The sequence below is a fragment of the Manis javanica genome, chromosome 14 (assembly GCF_040802235.1).
Source record: "Manis javanica isolate MJ-LG chromosome 14, MJ_LKY, whole genome shotgun sequence".
Taxonomy (NCBI): Eukaryota; Metazoa; Chordata; class Mammalia; order Pholidota; family Manidae; genus Manis; species Manis javanica.
Window position 1 is genome coordinate 10,197,282 of NC_133169.1, and position 17,510 is coordinate 10,214,791.

Here is a 17,510-nt window from a genome sequence, read left to right on the forward strand (position 1 = left end):
TAACAGAGAAACAACACATGCATTTATAAGCCTTTGAGATTATTTCTGTAGTTCCATTGAATCTAAATATTAATTTAGAGAAAGTTGACACCTACAATATTGCTTATTCCTATCCATGAAAATAGTATACTGCTCTATTTAATGTCTTTCAATAAAGTTTTATCATTTTTTTTCCATACAGATCTTGTGGGTATTAGTTTTATTCTTAGATATGTTACACTTCTTTGGTCAAGTTTTTAATTTTGGCCATTCTGGTGTATGTCTTAGTGGTATCTCACTTTGGTTTTAATTTTGCATGTCCTTGTTGAAAGACTTTGTTGGGTATTTTTTCATATTCTTATGGGCCATCTGGATATCTTGTTTTGTGAAATATCTGTTCAAGTCTTTTGCCCAATTTTTGAAATAGCTTGTCCTTTTCTTACTATTATTTAATAGTTCTTTATATAACTGGATTTGAGTCATTTGTCAGATATGTGTTTTGTGAGTATTCTCTCCCAGTCTTTGACATGCATTTTTACCTTAATAGTGTATTTTAATAAGCATGAATTTTTCATTTTGATGAAGTGCAACTTAAATTTTTAATGGTTAGTGCTTTTTGATCATGTTTTAAGAAATTTTGCCTACTCGAAGAATATGAAGATTTTTTTTCTCCAATGTTTTCTTCTAGAAGCTTTATGATTTTAGCTTTCATATTTAGGTCTGTGATTTATCTAGATCCTTATTATGGTAGAAATCAAAGTTTTATGGGTTATTTTCCCCATGTAAATATCCTGTTGCTCCACTAAAAAAACTTACTTTCCCCATTGAATTGCTGTGGTACCTTTGTTGAAAAACCAAGTGACTATATTTCTGTGAGTCTATTTCTGGGCCTGATTCTCTGTTTCATTGATCTACATGTCTATCCTTATGCCAACATCACATTGTCTTGATTATAGTTTTATTATAAGTCTTAAAAATATAGCAGTGTAAGTCCTCCAACTTTATTATTTTTAAGATTAGCTTAGCTATTTTTGGTCCTTCATTTTCATGTGAATTATAGAACCATCTTATCAATTTCTAAAAACCAAAAATTACTCTTGGATTTTGACTGAAATTGTACTGAATTCAAAGATTAATTTAGGACAAATTGACATCTTTCTAATATTGAGTCTTCCTGTCCAAGAAAAATTATGCATCTTTCTAAAAAATATATGTCTTTAAATAAAGTATTAGTTTTCTTCATACTGGACAATCTGTATTATATTTATTTCTAGGTACCTTATAGTTTCTGTTGCTATTGTAGATGTTTTCTTGCATTTAAATTACATTTTCTAATTATTTTTGAGTAATAGAACTGCATCAATCCTTGCATAGTGATGCTATAGGTCATTTATCTTGCTGAGCTCTTTTTTTTTTCTTTTGTAGTTATAACAATTTAAGTGTGGGTTTTTTTCTAAGTAGACAATTACATCATCTTTAAAAGAGCTTTGCCTCTTCTTTTCCAATATTTATTCCTTTCCTTTTTCTTGCCCTACTGTGCAGCTGGGGCTCTTTTATTGCTGAACAGAAATGGTGATCACAGAAATACTTGTCTTGTTTCTGATTTTGGAGTGAGTTAAGTCTTGTGTTTCACTATTGACATTGATTTTTTTTTTTTTGCCTGTACATTTTTAAGAGTTACTCTATTATCAGGTTAAGGAAGATTCCTTTGATTTCTAACCACCAAAGCTTTGGTTTCACAGTGAATGGGTATTTAATTTTATTCTCTGCTTTTCTGCTTTTACAGAGATTGTTATGTTTTTTCTCCTTTAACATGTTATCAGGTAAATTACATTTAAAGATTTTTCTATTGAAGCACTTTTGTATTCTCCGGATAAATCCAACTTTGTCATGATGGATTATCTTTTTTATAAAGTTCTGGATTTCATTTATGGTATCAACGATCTATTTCTGCATGACAAATAAACCCCAAACTTAGTGGCTTTAAACAACAACACTTCTGTTTTTGTTTTGCCCCTCACAGTTCTGTGGGTGGGTGATCTGGACTGAGCTCAGCTGGGTATTCTGCTGATTTCACCTGGACTCACTTATGTGGCTGCACTGGTCTGGTGGCTTGAACAGGCCTGATGGGCCATGAAGGCCGTATTCATACCTGTCACTTGACAGGCTGCCAGCTGTGATACCTTGGTTCTGTCCACATGGCCCCTCCAGGAGGCTGGCTTAAGCCTGTTCCCAGAGAAATAGCATCCCAAGTGGGCAAAAGTGGAAGCTTTAAGGTTTCTTCAGGCTTAGGCTCCAAACCACATAATGTCACTTCTGCCACATGCTGTTCATCATAGTAAGTCCCAGGCCAGCCCAGATTCAAAGAGTGAAGAAATAGGCTCCTGCTTGATGGGAGGAGCTATAAATAATTTGTAGCCATTTAAAATCTATGACAGTTTGCTAATAGTTTGTTTGGGATTTTTAAACTTATGTTCATAAGAGAGATTGGCTCTTAACTTTCCTTTGTCAAACTGCCTATGTGTATGGTTAAGAACCAAGGTTAAACTCGCCTTATACAAAGCGTCAGAGAGTTTTTTTTTTTTTTTTAGAGAGAGTTTTTGTTTTCTATTCCTTGAAAGACTTTGTATAAGATCTCAGTGATCTATTCCTTGAAAGATCTACCCCTTGCCTATAAAACTGTTTGGGCCTGTTATGGGTTTTTTGTTTGTTTGTTTATAGAAAGATTAATGATTCCATTTCTTTAATAGGACCATTCAGACTTTCTGTTTCTTCTAGATTCAGTGTTGGTAAGTTGTATACATAATATATATATATATTTTAAAGGAATTTGTCTACTTTGTTGCATTTTCAGAATTACTGCATTAAATTGTAGGCCGTATTCTCTTATCTTTCCAATCATTGCTTTCTCTATAGTTAGGTCTATTTTTTCATCCTACTTTCATTCGTGCCTTCTCTGTCTTCAGTACGCTAATCAGAGGTGTGTCTATTTTATTTGCCCATTCCTAAAACGCAGTTTTGGGATTTATTGATCTTATTTTATGTTCACAACTTCAACAATTTCTGCTTTTATCTTTATTATACCTTTCCTTCTGTTTTCTTTGGGTTCTACCGTTCTTTTTCTAACCTTTTGAGTTAACATACCTCATTAATTTTCAGTTTAAAAATTTTTTCAATAAAAGCATCTAAAATCTATAAATTATCCTTGAAATACCACTTTGCGGTCTCCCACATTTTTATTCTGTAGTTCTGTAGTATTTTCATTACTGTTGTTATGAAGTATCTTTAAATTTCCATTATGATTTCCTCTTTGGCCAGGAAGTATTTTAAAATTTCTACATCTACAGAGATTTTTTTAAACTTCAAAAATTTTTTTCTAAAATAAACATAACACACAGAAGGCATACAAAACTTGCATGTACAATGTAGTGAATAATTAGGAAGCAAACAGCTGTGTAACCACCCTAGGTAAGAAAAAATAGGATATCACCAGAACCCAGAAGTCCCTTCCCATTCACATCCTCTCTTGAGCAGAGATGACTACTTTCTTGAATTTCAAGATTGATATTCCATATAGAAATACCCATCTTTATATGCACTTCTAAACAGTACCAATTAGTTTTGCTTGTTTTAATCTTTATATGAATGTAATCATGCAATATATACATTTTTGTGTGTGTCTTGATTCTTTCAACATTATATTTGTGAGATTCATCCATATTGTTGGGTGAGCTGTGGTTTGTTTATTGCTGAAAGATATTTTGATGTATTAAAATATATCACAAAATCTTTATCCAGTCTACTGGACTTTCTGGGTTGTTTCCTATGGGCTCTGTGATACAGATTATTTGAAATATGTTAAAATTTGCCTGATAACGTGGCCGGTTTTTGTAATTCATGTAAGCTTGAGAAAAAAATTACTTTCTAATGATTAGATGTATGGTTTATGAATATTCCTACTCCCTATTATCTTAAACCCAGACTTTGTTTTGTTTTTTTCATTACCTACTTTGCCTCTATAAGTTTGATTTTGTCATCTCTGAAAGCATTAGGATAAATCTTTTCTAAGCTATTTTCTATTATTGAATTGCAGTAGAGTGATAGAATACTAAATAGCAGGAATAACTTCCCAACTATTTCAAGTGGAAAATTCCAGATATGAGTAGTGGCGAGGGGTGGAAGGCCTGAAGGCCTTGAGAAAGGGCCATGGTTTGGGAAAGCAAAGAGCATGGAGGGAAAATGGATGAAGACTGACCTTTGTGTGAGGATTCTTGCCGTGATTCTAGGGCCAAGGTTCCTGTTGTCCATCTGCTGGCCCTTTGGACCACTCAGCTACTGGCATGCTTTCCAAGTCTGTCTCCATGAGTGGCATCAATTGCTTCTTTGGCTGCTCAGATCCAGCTGGTGAGTGAAAGTGGGCAGCAGAGCAGTGGTGGTCCCTTCCCCGCCTGTGTCGCCATCACTCCTCAGAGCCAGATGTTCAGGGTCCAGCTATCCTGGGTTATGTTAACCACACACCCTTGGAAAACCCAAAATGCCTTTATACAGATGAGATCTGAATTCAGGACCTGGGCATTCTGGGACTCTCTTCCCAATGAAGGAAGACACTGGGCAGAGTGAGCTCTCCAGCTTCCCTGTCGCCAGAGATGGAGGACGGTCACCTGCAATGTACCTTGTTGTCAAGATGTGACATTGGGTGCTCAGTGTGAAACCTCTGTCTTCCCTGGCACCAGAACAGAACTGAGACCTCAGGCCTTCTCCACGTGACCCTGGTGCTCTCTTCCCCTGGCTCCTAGGTCCCTGAGCTCTGCTGGGCTCAGACCCCGCCCTCCTTCCCTACTCCCAGTGCCTGCCCGCCCTCAGGAATGGCGTCACAAGCACCTGCAGCTTGGGAACCTGATCCAGGTGGAGGGGGTGGGGGACGCAGCCCTGTGCGCCTTTGTCTAGCTTTAACTGGAACCTTCTCCTCTCCTTTTGTGTTGGCAGGGAATTTATCCCAGGCCTCTGCTGCTGACCTCAGCCAAAGGTGAGTTTGGGGGATTTGGAGCCCTTCAAAGGCCTAGATGGGGGAGGGGCTATGGGCCTGGGCCATGGATTCTGTAGCCCCAAAGGTCTCTGCTTTCTGAAACAGTGCTCCCCTTAATATTTCTGTTGAAGACCTCCAAGTATCCCTCTCCCTGAGCGGCACAGAATTCACTCCTCTTCTCATTGGCCAGGGAAGGATCAGAAGGTTCTGGGTAGCCCCTGGGATGGAGAGGAAATTAGGGCAATAAAAGGAGTATCCAGACCCCGGGGTGTCAGGTGAATAAGAGTGGGAGTTGCCTGCTCTGTCAGTTTCAGAAAGGCGAGCAGATCAGCTGTTGGACAGTCTTAGGGAGAGACAGCGGCCAAGGACCGTGGGTCAGCTTTGGATGGCTCGAATAATAGACCGATGGGGAGCGGCTCAGAGGAGAGCTGGCCAACGGCCGGAGAACCCCGAGGGGAGAGGGCCACGCTCAGGCACAGTTCAGGGATAGAGGTGGAGGCTGGCAGATCTCGGGAACTATGTAAATAAGCAGGCAAAATCAGCACCTGTTTATTTGGCTCCTGCCGCTGAAGCCTGACTGGAGTGGGTCAGGCCTCGAACACAGCGTGGGTGCGTGAGCTCGTAATGGGCCCTTTAAGATCCTGAGTTCTGATTTGTGGTCCTGAACATCTCTAGCTGACACATCCTCCTGGCTGTGGGTCTGGGATTAGCTCATGGGATGGGGCTGATGAAATCCCAGGAAATTCAGTCCTTATTGGCTTCAGGCCCAGAGGCCTTTTCCAAACAGCAGAGAGGGTCGTACACAGGGCTCTTGTATTTTGAGGGGAAAATGCTCCCTGGGGAGGCCCCCAGCCCATTTCGCTTCCGCTGGTGAGCCGCATGAGAGAGGAGATTGGGCCTGCATGAGGTAGGAAGGGGGAGTCTGTGTTTATCGGGGAGGAGCCTGGCGTTTTCCTCATAAATAGAAGGGCCTGGGACCCGGCAGTGTCCACATCCAGGAAGTCCTAGGAGGTGGGGTGGCAGTGCCTTTCTCCCGGCCCTTCCTCTTTCTTCCTCACCCTTTTCTCTCAGAGTTTCTCCCTTGTTTCTCTCTCTCCATTCTCTTTCTGCTGGTCATGGCACCTTCACCCACCATCTCTCTGGGAGTATCTTGTTTTTCGTTCCCATGTCCATCTCCATCTCTTCACCTCTTCTTTTTCTCTCTGCAGCTGTAGCCAACTGGAAGGGGGCTCAGGTACCTGGGCAGGCTCCTCCCTGCGACGGACCTTCAGCTTCCTCTTGGGCATGACTGGAAAGGCCAAGGTAGGAGTCAGCTAGGGGGCAGGAGGCCTGGGACGCTCTGCCCTTCCTAGTTCCCTTCCTCCCCCAGCCACTACCCACTCCCCTCCCCAGCTTCCCCTGGCAACAGACACTCAGGGCAATGGTTCAAGTTTTTAAGGGAACACATGCTATCTCTCCCAGCCTCCCTTCCTATATCCCAGTAAATCACCTTTCCTCTGCTTTCCCCGTGCCTCCAGTTTAGCAGCCAGCTGTGGACAGCTGGAAAAGGAGAGGGGCCAGGAGCCTCAGAAGCTGAGCAGTGGCCTAGCCCCACTCTCTTTAGGCCTCATATAGCTGAGAGGTGGGCAGCAGAAATCTTAACCACTGGACATAATGATGATTATGATTACAGTGATACTTTTTAGTTCTTCAGAGAACATTAGGGTTTGCAACGTACTTTTACACTCGTAATTTTATGGGTGGACACGGCAGCTGAAGGAATTGAAATTAAACCATATGCAGAGTGGAAGCCAGGAAAGTATGTGATTATGGAAGCACATGAACCTGCTGTGTGAGGAGCCATGTGCAGCTGTGACCCCAGGAAGGTGAAGGTACATTGCTCTCTGCCTTATTGCCAATCCCCGGGCTCTGGTGAAATCTGGAGCTCTGCCTGCTGCTTGAATTCATCTCCACTTTCTTTGTTTATGGGCAGAATGAGCCACCCCCTTTGCCTCTCATGGTCTCCCAGGATATGCATGGATTTTCCAACCTGGGGTAGCTCAGAGCATTGGGAGATACCCTAGAGAAGGCATCATCATTTTCACTGTGAAGAGCCTTGGGAGTCTCAGGAAGCCTGCCTGGCTCCTCCAGGCCCCAGCCAGTGCCAGGACTCTCTCCTCTGCCAGCCTTTTAGCCAGGATTCCCCTTCCTCTGAGGGCAGGAAAGGCAGTGATGAAACCAGGTTGTCTGCAGCATCTTTCCACAGGCTAGGGAGTTGAGCCACAAGACCAGTCAGTCTGGGAAGAGGAGTAGCAGCCAGGGAATCTTAAAGCTGGGGCTGGAGGAGAGGAGGTGGTGTTGAGGCTTCTTCTGTCCCATGGGGGCTGAGCTGTCCGGAGAACAAAGCTAACATGGAGAACTCTGATCTGAGTCCCACCTCCCCACAGGCTCACTCAGTGCAGGGTAGGAGTCTGATGGCAGAACCACCCTTTTCCTGCAGTGGGAATGGTAGGGGAAGTTGGCACTGCCCAGGGGCCATCCAGATCTGAGCTGGTCTGCACTGGCCCACCCCTGGCCTAGCAGTTTGGTGAGGGGTTGAATAACACGGTGAAGGGGAATGTTGTCAGACTTCGGAGCACAGACAGGCAGCAGGAAAGAGGCAGAGCAAGTCAGGACACTGTCCCTCTGGGCCCTTCCTCACCAGGGTCTCTGTCCCTGTTTTCCTGTTTCCCCTCCGGTCCTCTCCTGGTCCTTCGTCCTTCCACCCTCAGGAATTCGTGCGCCTGCCTCACTGATTCCCCTCCTCCTACCTCAGAATGGGGGCCTTAAACAGGTAAACACCAGGGGGTGGGGCTGGACAGAAGCGTCGAGCAGTGAGAGAAGGAAGTAGCTTATTCCTTCCTATTTGACTAGCTTTGCAGAGTTGACAAAACACTTTTCCAGAGGTCATCTCATTTAATTCTTAGGTCACTCTGGCGAAGATAAGTACTTTAATCATCTTTTACAGACAAGATAACTTAGAAGCTAAATTACTTGCCCAAGATCCCACAGTTAGTGAGGCAGAGCTATCCTGCCAGCTCAGTCCTGCTGCCTCTGCCTCTGTCAGTAAATCTGATGTAACAGTTTATCCCCTCTTCGCTTCTCCCACCATCTTTGATAGATGGCCACAGGGTTAAGCATGCCTTCATCAGCCCCTTCCAGAACACACAAGGTCCAGAGTGAAAAGAAGAAACAAAAGTATGCTCCTGGGCACTGGTATCCCTGTGGCTCTATCTGTTCACCTGCCCGCCAAGATTCTGACAACCAGCTTCTTGTCTCCCCACTGATGACACGTGGGGACACATTTGTCAAGTTAAATGAGCTACAGAAGATGATGGCTGGCTACTTTTAGATTCTGGCAGAAATAGGGTTAGCTTTTGGTTTTATGTATCTAAAACATAGTTTCTGAAAATCTGAGAGATCACTGGCTCAGAGTAGAGGGGGTGTTGGGATGGTTTGGAAGATGGTTAAGGGTGGTTTGGAAGAAGGGGGCAGTGATGCCAAGGAGAAAAGAAAAGGGCTCATCATTCCAGAGGATGCAGGAAATGGAAATTCAGCTCATTTAAAGCCGAGGTGTTTTTTTAAAGGTAGACCAGTTCCCTTTACCTCCCCGACCCTGAGCCTCCTTCCTAGAAAGTCATCTCTTAAGAGGAAGAAGAGGACATAGGGTGAGGGGCAGGGTAACAGACAGCAGGTGGGATGAAAAACAGATGGAAGATTCAGGGGGAAACAGAAAAGGGTTGGGGAATTAGCCCCTCTTCTTTCATAGAGACCTTCTAAGTTGGGCTTGAGGACTGAGAGATCTCTTAGAAGGCCCTGGGATTCAGGTCCCAAATTTGCTGAGTACCCAGACTGGAGCTTGGCCCTTTAAAATGACATCCTTAGCTTGCAGCACTCTCCCGCCCCAGGCCTGGGAGAAAAGCTGAGGTCCCAGCCCAGCCCTTGTCTCCAGGGGCCCCCCAATGGGCGGAGCCATGTGGCCAGAATTCTGGCTCCTGGCAGTCTGTTTTTAAATAGAGTAAATTCCTCAGTCTTGGCCACCCACTGTGGGGAGGTAAGTCTGGGGTTCTGGGCCTGGGCCCCTCACCACTGCTGTTTTGGGCCAGTTCCTAGGTCTGCCTTGCAAGTGCAAGCCTGGAGGAATCAGCCTTCCTCCTGGCCCTGGGGAAATCCTTCTGCTCGCCCATTTCCATCCATCCTAGCACAGGCATGGTTATTCCCTCTCCTTTTTTCTGGTCTTTGCTATATAAGGATCCTAAACAGGGGAATGGGTGAAGAAGGAGTTGCTAGGCAGGAGGGGAAGTCAGAGGAGCAGCGTGGGGGTGGTGCTGGGGGTGAGGTGCCTAACCAGCTCAGCCAGTGGTGAGGCAGTGGAGCCCAAAATAGTGGCAGAGGCTAAAATTGGCACCTACAAGAGTGTTTGAGTTGGGCTTGAAACCTGCAGCCGGGTCCTGCTGCTTGGCCCCGGCAGGGAGCCTCCAGATCTGGGTTAGACCTCCTCTCCCTCCCTCCTTTCCCCACACCTGGGGGACCAGAATCCAGCAGGACCCTGCAAACAGGGCGCTCTGTCCCAGGGCTCTCCCTGATTCTGGTTTCTTCAGAGAAATGGGAGACCCTGAGGGGCAGAAATGAACTGCAGTGTGAATGATCACAGCTAGAGTGCAGGGTGATTTTCCCAATAAGAGAGAATTCACCAAAGGGGTTGTTTGGCTCAGGCTGGGGCAGAGTCCAGAAGAAGGCCCCACCCCACTCCCCTTCCTGTGGAGAGACTGGCCAGACCCCAGCTGACCCCTGAGTGGGGCTGAATGCTCTCTGGTCTTTCGGTTCTGACCTAACATGGCAACAGAGAGAACTGGGGTTAGACACAAGGAAGAACTTCCTCAGCTTCTTGGCCTCAGCTTTCTTGGTAAAGGTGATGAATTCCACCTCCCTCCAAATATTGGCTGGGCTAGGAGGGGAAGAGGATGGGCAAGTGCAGTCAGGAAGGCCTCAGAGGGTGGGGACTTGTGGGAGAATCTTCTCTCCCGGCTGGATTCTTCCATCTCTGGGAATGAATCTTCTCTTTCATGCCTTCTAAAGACCCAGCGTTTAGTTCCCCTTTCCTTTCCCCGCCCTCACCCACCCCTGCCCCCAATCGTAAAAGGGGTCTGGTGACCTGCTTTGAAGGGCCCCGAAGACCCGGAAGGAACCGAGCTCTGGTTCCCCGGAGAGCTGGGGGCGGATGGAACCAGCGGCCCGAGGGTCTATAAAGACTGAAGCCCTGAAGTCTGGGAGGCGGAAGACCTGGGTGGGGTGAGGGCTGCGGGGCTGGATGAGGGTGGGTTTAGGAAGACCAGAGCTAAGAGGCGAGCCTCTAGAGCTAGAGGGCGCTCCTAGGCGCTGGAGGGGAAACAAGCAGAGGGGCCCCCAAACCTGTGCACGGACCCCCGCACTTCAAGCTGCTCTTGGCCAGAGCCAGGCGTCCTGTCCCGCGCGTCGGCACCCCGCCCTCCCCGCGCCCCGCCTCCCCCCTTCCTGAGCCCAGGCGGGGGTGGAGACTCGGGTTTGAGGAACTGGTGCTGGGTGCCGGGCGAGGGGAGTCAGACTTCCTGTCCCCGAGACCGACGCGTGCGGGGCGGACCCTCCCCCCCCACCCCAACAATAGCTGAACGCCCAGGTCCCCGCCGGTCCTCCCGGGCTCCCCGCTCGGATTATGTCTCGGATCGAATCCCTCACGCGGGCGCGGATCGACCGGAGCAAAGAGCTGGCGAGCAAGGTGGGCTCCGAACCCCCGCCCCCTCCGCCAGCGGCCCCCAGGGTGCCCTTCGACCCTGGCACCAGCGGCGCACCCCCGGTCTCCCCGCCCGCTTTCTGGGCGCCAAAATCGGGCGGAGCGTTAGCTGGGAACGCGGCGGGACGGGTGGGTGGGGACTGAGGGGGAGTGGGGAGGGGGTGGGGGAGCCGGAGGCGCGACCCGAGCCTCGGGCTCCGCGCAGCTTCCGTGCCGGGATCCCGGGAGGGAACGGACCTGCGGGTGGGTCGCCTCGGATCCGGCGGGACCGGTGTTTTGGGCCGTGCGAAAGAAAGTTGCTCGGGTAAGGGACGGAGAGGGAAAAGGGAGGCGTGTGTATCGGGGATGGGGGTGGCGAAAGCCCTCCGACGCCCCCCCGGCCCCCGACACTAAGGTCCCTCCGGGTTGCTCTCGGCGTTACCCCCACCCCGCAGTCGCTGGCTTGGTGGTTCCCCCTTTGTCCCCGCCATCCGGCGGAGGGGGCGGGAGGGGGGGTGGTTTCCCGGCTTCCTCCCGCTACCACCATCACCACCACCACCACCACCACCACCCCTCCAAGACAAAAGTCAGCTCCTCCTCTCCGCGCAAATGGACTTTCCAGCTGTGATTCAGTTCTCCCCTCCGGTGGGCGGGTGGCTGAGGGACTGCTTGCTTCCCCCCAGGCCATCACTCTCAGGTTAAGGGAGCAGAGGTCTTTGTGTAGCTGGGATCCTTTCCTCTGTCCTCAGGGGTCTTGGAACACAGGATTCCCCATCCCTGTCTCCCCGCCCCCCCAGCTTCCAAGCTCCTTGTTCTGCCAACCTCAAACCCTTAGGCTGACTCTTTGGGAAGTCACTGTGTCCCCTGCTCCTCCCCCACTCCCCCCAGCTCTGTTACCCTTTCATTTTGGGACCGTTCACTGGCCATTTCAAGAGTCTGGGTTGTATGATTATGCTTGCCCCCTAACCCCATCATGACCTCTTGGCCATCCTTTCCAAGCACCCGTTATCCCTGTCTTGGTAACTAGGCCGACTCCCGGGACCCCTCCACACCCCAGACCCCAGGAAACCTCCCTCCCAGCTCTCGCTCGCTCATTCACCCACAAGTCAGATGAGTGAGAGCTGGGAGGGAGCTGAACTCCCAGCTGCTCAGGGCAACCATTCTGTACCCATTATCAGAAGGACCAGGACCCAGCCCATAGCTGGTATAAACTTCGGCTTCCCCGGGACCCCAGTGCCCTACCCAGGTGCCCAGCCCATGCTGATCACTGTCACCATTTTAAGGGAAGGAAGCAGCACCCTTCTGGAGCCCTCAGAGATGGTGCAGACCCCTCGCTCACCTCCCTCCTAGCTCCTAGCCTAGCCACCTGTCTTGAGGCTAAGTTGGGCGAGGTTGCGTCCTGGAGCTTGGGGGTTGGGATAAGATCCTGCCAACCGGAAAGCAACTGGGGATTGGACTGGGGCCTAAGACAAACAGGGCCAGGGGAGGGATGGCTGACGTGTGATGGAACAGTGGGGTGGCCGACCGGCTCTTCTCAACTCTGCCCCAGGCCAGGCCTCAGCTCTGAAAGTCTGTTTATTTTTCAGCCGTTTGAGCTGAGACCCTGGAGTGGAGCCAAGGGGGGCGGAGAGGTTTTTTGAAACCACGGAAATTGGTTCCACCCTAAAAAGGAAAGCCTTGGGGGAGCTGGTGTGTGTGTGGGGAGCAGGCCTGGTGAGTGAGTGTAGAGAGGGGTTCTGGGTAGATACTGGGGTCTTTTTCCATTACTGGGAGGAGCTAGGAGACCAGATACCTGGGTCCTCAGGCCCTGGTTTTTTTTTTTGATAGTGGGGGTCCAGGACTCAGAAACGGGGCTCTTCCTATCCTGGAGCTGGCTGTGGTTTGTGGGGGTTGGGAACCTGGCTGGGTGAGGTTTGGGGGGCTGAGTACGCAGATCTGAGAGGGCAAAGAGGCCACTGGAGGGGGTTGGTTGTCAGTTGGGGCTGGTCGGAAGGGGAGGGCCACCTCCGGAAAGCTGTGGTTAAAGAAGGGGGGAGTTGGCTTCTCGCCAGCAAGCCCTGGATCCCCTCTCCCCCCTCCCCCAAGCACACCAGCTGTCTCCTTTCTTTTTATGCTGTGGTGGGAAATAGAGGGGGCCTCCTCTGGAAATGAGATTATTTGAGGAAGATTGGCTCCCCTGCTACCTATTTGGGGGGGATGGGTCAACGCTGAGCCCTCAAGCCCCCTGCCCCATTCCTCACCTTACTCCCGGTGAACTTACAGAAGGTGAAATTTAAGTCCCACGTGTCCTTTCCCTGCCCTTCCCGTCGTCCTAGAGTTTGTCTGTGTAGCTACCCTCCCCATGCTTCCTTTTTCTTTTCACTGCATTTCTCTTCTTCCAGACTGTCTGAAGTTCTCCACCCGCTCCATTTTCTCTGCTCTACTTCCTACTTCCACAGGCCCCAAATCCCATAGGTCCTCCTCCTCTCTTCAGCCCCCTTTTCGTCCCTTCTGCCACCCCCAAACCCTAACCTGCACAGCTCACAGAACAAAGGGTCCTCGCCTGCCTAGGAGCGAGCTAGGCCCAGAGATCCAGGGATGACTTTGGAGGCTGGGGGTGGGGGATCCCCTTGGCATCTCTGGGACCTCAGCCCTGGAGTGGGGTGGGCATGTGGAGTCGAGAGAGAGGAGAGAGCCCCTTTCTTTGTTCTGAAAAGGGAGAGGTGGCTGGCTTTGTGTACAGGACTAGGTGCCACGGAGCACTAGGCTGCCTGAGCCCCAGAGGGAGCTGAGGGAGCTGGAGGATAGTTGAGGAATCACGGGTCCCTAGGAGGTTGAAGCTTTGGGGCAAAGGAAAAGATTCTAGGGACCCTGGAGGTTAGGGACAGCTGAGGAGGAGGAGAGAAGTGAGGATGGGGGCAGGGAGCTGGGGGCTTGGGGAAGTCACCGAGTGACTGCAGGGCTTTGGACCCTGTAGGGGAGGATGTGCTGGGCTGCCCAAAGGGTTGAAAGAGGCCACAGCTCCAGTCTTTCAGGCTTCCCTGCAACTGTGACCTTGGAATCTGGGAGGGGACAGATCCCAAAGTGTGAATCCCATGCGTGCAGGTGACCTGTGTGTTGGTGTGAGTGTGTCTATCTGCCCTCAGGTGCTCTGGGTTACTGTTTTGAATAGTGGTCACCGAAGTAGGGGGCTCACACTCTGGATATGAGGCAGTAGCTGCATTTAGCTTCAGTCTCTGATTTGAAGTATGGTCCAGGAGCCTGACTGAGCAGGATGGTCAGGGTTCTCGGAGCTGGCAAGAAAAACGGCTGAGAGGAGCTGACTGGACCCTTCTGGGTTTGTTTATGTCTCTTTGGGGGAGGGTGGGGGTGGGCTGCAGGCAGCAGCTGCCCTCCGCCCAACTCAGCCGGCCTGCCCTGTGCCAGGAGGGCAGGGAGTCCTGGCACAGCTATTGTTCGCCTGCACAAATGCCCGTCTGTCTGCATCCCTCCCGCCTCCCTCTCTGCTCGCCTCTCTCTCCTGACCTGACAGGTGTGGCCGGGTGGGGGGCAGGCCAGGGTCCAGGATGCCTGGGTCTCAGGGTCTCTGGCCTGATTTCATTCCCTGTGGTCCTTAGCGCCCCTCTTTTGCTCCACCAATATGCCCACCCCCGTTGTCCAGTGTATCATCTCCATTCATCAAGCAAGCATTTATTAAGTGCCTTTGTGCGTTCAGTAATGTGTTCTTGTGTTATGTGTCTGGCTTTGGCATTAGTGTTCCTGTTTGGCCGCCTTCTCCTCAGCCTACTACCTTCATCTTCCCCCTGGAAGCTCATAAAGGAGCAGAGCCTGGCTGAGACCATCCCAAGCCCCCTCCCCAGTCCCATGGCCAGGAACTCTCTCTCCTCATTTGCTAGCCCGATGGCTCATCCCCCGTGACTCAGTGCCCTTCTCAGCCTGTGACCCTGTACCTCTGCTGACCAGGGGCTGAGTCGCAGGTGACTCAAATCCCAGTGGTACCCTCCGGGCCCTTCTGGTCACCATACAGAGGGCCTGGACAGAGGCCTCACCATCTTGGGGAAGGGCCTGCTGCCGGCTGGAGCTGGAGCAGAGGCAATTCTGGCCACCATGTGACCCCCAGAGGTCTTGGTTTGGACGCAGTGATGGAGGAACAAGGACAGCTGAGAGCTTAGGCCTTGCTTGGAGACGATCTAACTGTCCCCGGCAGGCTCTCTGGCCCCCTGCTGCGCACGGTGTTGCCCTGTCCTTCTTATAGTCACTGTTCTCCTCTTTGGGGGAGAGGCTGCCTCTGCCTTCGAGCTTTCGAGCACCAGCCACAGTGTCCCTGCCATGCCCCATGTCTTTTTTTCCCAAAAAGTGACCAAGATGTAGGGTGACCATGGAAGAAAGGTTTGGGTTGGCCTTCCAGAGGAAATCGTCAGGGTCTAAGCCTGAAGGCAGCAGCAGGAGAGAAGGGCTGGGAGCCCTTCAGGAAAGGGAGGAAAGGAGAAGCTAGAGGAGAGGAGAAGGCTCTGAGGCTCTGCCAGCCACAAGGGGGGTCCTGGAGCAGGCAGCACGGGTGCTGCAGGGACCCCATGTCTGGTGTCCATCCATCCACCTTTCCTTTCCTTCCTTTGCAAACATGTCCTGAGTGCCTGTTGTGTCCCAGCCACTGTGCTAGGTGCTTTCAAGCTCTGTCCATTTCATCCTTGATGTAGGGGTGGTGTAGGTGAAGGCTGTGTGGCAAGAAAGACTTCCTGTGAGGGCTGGTGAGAAAGAATGACTCTAGATGCTGGGCAGCAGAGGACTGAACCAAGCAGGAAGGGCCTCTGGGTGTTGGGGGTGGGTGCTGTGGATCGGGGCATTATGGGCCCCTTTCCTGGGGGACAGATTGGGATGTGGAGGGGACCTGCCTTGCTGGTGGGTGGGTAAGTGGAAGACTGACGTGATTATCTTAAGAGTACCTGGAAGAGAGTAGGACAGAGAATCAAACAAGCCCATTCAGGCAGCCTGGCGAGCAGGCCTAGTGTCCTGCGGTCCTCACCAGAGCCCTGGGGCGGGCACAGGCTGCCTCCAGGACAATAGCGCTAGGCAGTGCCAGGGTGCGTGCTGCTGGGCAGTGCCCGTGTTGGGATGTGCTGCTGCGGCTGTGGCCCGCTGCTGGCCCACCTAGAGAGGGGGTCACTTGGAGAGAGGGTGAGTGTTGGAAGGGCAGGAGGCGGGGCCCATAGTACCCGGGTCGTCCAGGAGGCATGGATGCCAGAGAGGGGAAGGGCCACTGGAGCCTGAGTGCTCTGGCTGCTCACTGTCCCCCCCTTTCCCACCTCTTTCCCACGTGCACTCCCAGGGATTGGAGTTCGTGGTTTGGGTGACAGAAGGGGAATCGTAGCAGCATGGGGTCACTTATGCGGCCCTGCCTGTTGTGGAGTTGGCCCTCATCCAGACACGTTGCTCTTTTTTAGTTAGATCTTTGTGTTTGTCTGCTGCCTTTAATTCAGATGTCATAGGTGATCAGACTTTAATTTGTGTTACAGAGAAGGCTGGGAGAGCCCTAGAGGGGAGAAGGGAGTGTGAGTGGCAGTAAGAACAGATACTTGGATTTGCTCTTTAAGGTCCAGTAAGATTGTTAGCAAGGGAGGATTTGATCTTCTAAGGAGCTATAATTTGGAGCAAGATAGGTGGAGGTTAGACCAAAGAGAGAATTTTCTAGTGGTCCTGATAGGTAAGGTACCAGAATAGAAAAGGGGAGTCCTCGAGACGTTGGCAGCTAGAGTCAGAGGTGGGTGGGCGTCCTTATCCAGGGTGGGTGGAGGACCAGTTGGCTGTGGTGGGGAGGAGGGGAGGGAGAGGCCTGGGGCAGTGAAGGGGAAGCCAGGTAAGAAAGGGAAGGCAGAGATGGAGGTGGAGAGGGGGACACCGTGAGATGGGAAGGGAGGACCTGGGAAGGAGACCAGGAGGTAGGCAGAGAAGAAAAAGAAGCAAGAGAGGAGAAAAGAAAAACAGGTAACGGGGTGGGAAAGGGCCTTGAGACCTCTGGGCTCTGCCCGTCATCAGACCGACCTGGAGCTTCGGAAGTGGGGCAGAAGAGATGAGGATCCTGGGCCGCCAGAAGCGCTGAGCCCTGGGGCACTGCCCCGAGGGCCCCTGCTGTTGGTTCCGCCCCTTCTCACTTCCCTTTCTACACAAACCCAGGCCAGTGCCTCCTCCCCTCCGCTGCCTCTACTGGCAGTGTGGCTGGAGTTGCCATCAGGACTAGGCCCCCAAGGCCCCGGCTGCGGGCTCTCTCCTGAATTCTAACTCTCTGTCCCAGGGCTCCAGACAGTGTCCTCCAACCTGGGGCTCATACCCTCAGCCTCAGCAGCCCGGAGCCTGTTATATGGTTTCTGAGAGGCAGGCAAACCTTGGGTGGAGGGGCCTTGTCAGCCTCTGTTCCTGTTCTCCATCCTCTTTTAATAGTGGAGGGGAAAATCCAAGGATCTGAGGAAGGCCCTGGAATAGGTGGGAAGAATGGTATCCCATCTTGCCAACTTCTTGGATTTCGTGGGAAGCTCAGGGGCTTGAGGAGGGACAGAAAAGAGGTCAGGGAGAACTTGACCTGCAGAGGTTTAGGGGGAAGCAGGAGAAAAGAAAGCTGAAATGGAAAGCACCAGACTCCGAGGTTCTGGGGAGGAGCACACAGTGTACCCCATCCCCGGGAGACCAGAACTGGGCAAACTAATATTGCAGCTGGAGGCCAGAGGGTGGAGGCCAGAAAGGACTTCTAGGAGAGGTGACCAGGAA

General features: G+C 50.8%; 1 protein-coding gene across 6 annotated transcripts in view; it reads left to right on the plus strand.

The window, feature by feature from the left end:
* Window positions 1-17,510, plus strand: part of ARHGEF2 (Rho/Rac guanine nucleotide exchange factor 2) — a 46,128-nt gene that overhangs the window by 12,958 nt on the left and 15,660 nt on the right. For 3 of the 6 annotated variants that reach the window (XM_017673006.3, XM_073221797.1, XM_073221796.1), the window contains exons 4-7: window positions 2,730-2,768; window positions 4,266-4,383; window positions 4,966-5,005; window positions 6,214-6,307. In XM_017673006.3, coding sequence (XP_017528495.2) covers window positions 4,320-4,383; window positions 4,966-5,005; window positions 6,214-6,307 — 198 coding nt within the window. In that variant the 5' untranslated portion in view covers window positions 2,730-2,768; window positions 4,266-4,319. Of the gene's footprint in view, window positions 1-2,729; window positions 2,769-4,265; window positions 4,384-4,965; window positions 5,006-5,774; window positions 5,913-6,213; window positions 6,308-10,627; window positions 10,779-10,962; window positions 11,098-17,510 lie in introns of those variants that run through there. The other 3 variants (XM_017673007.3, XM_017673008.3, XM_017673010.3) reach the window with 3 other exon arrangements.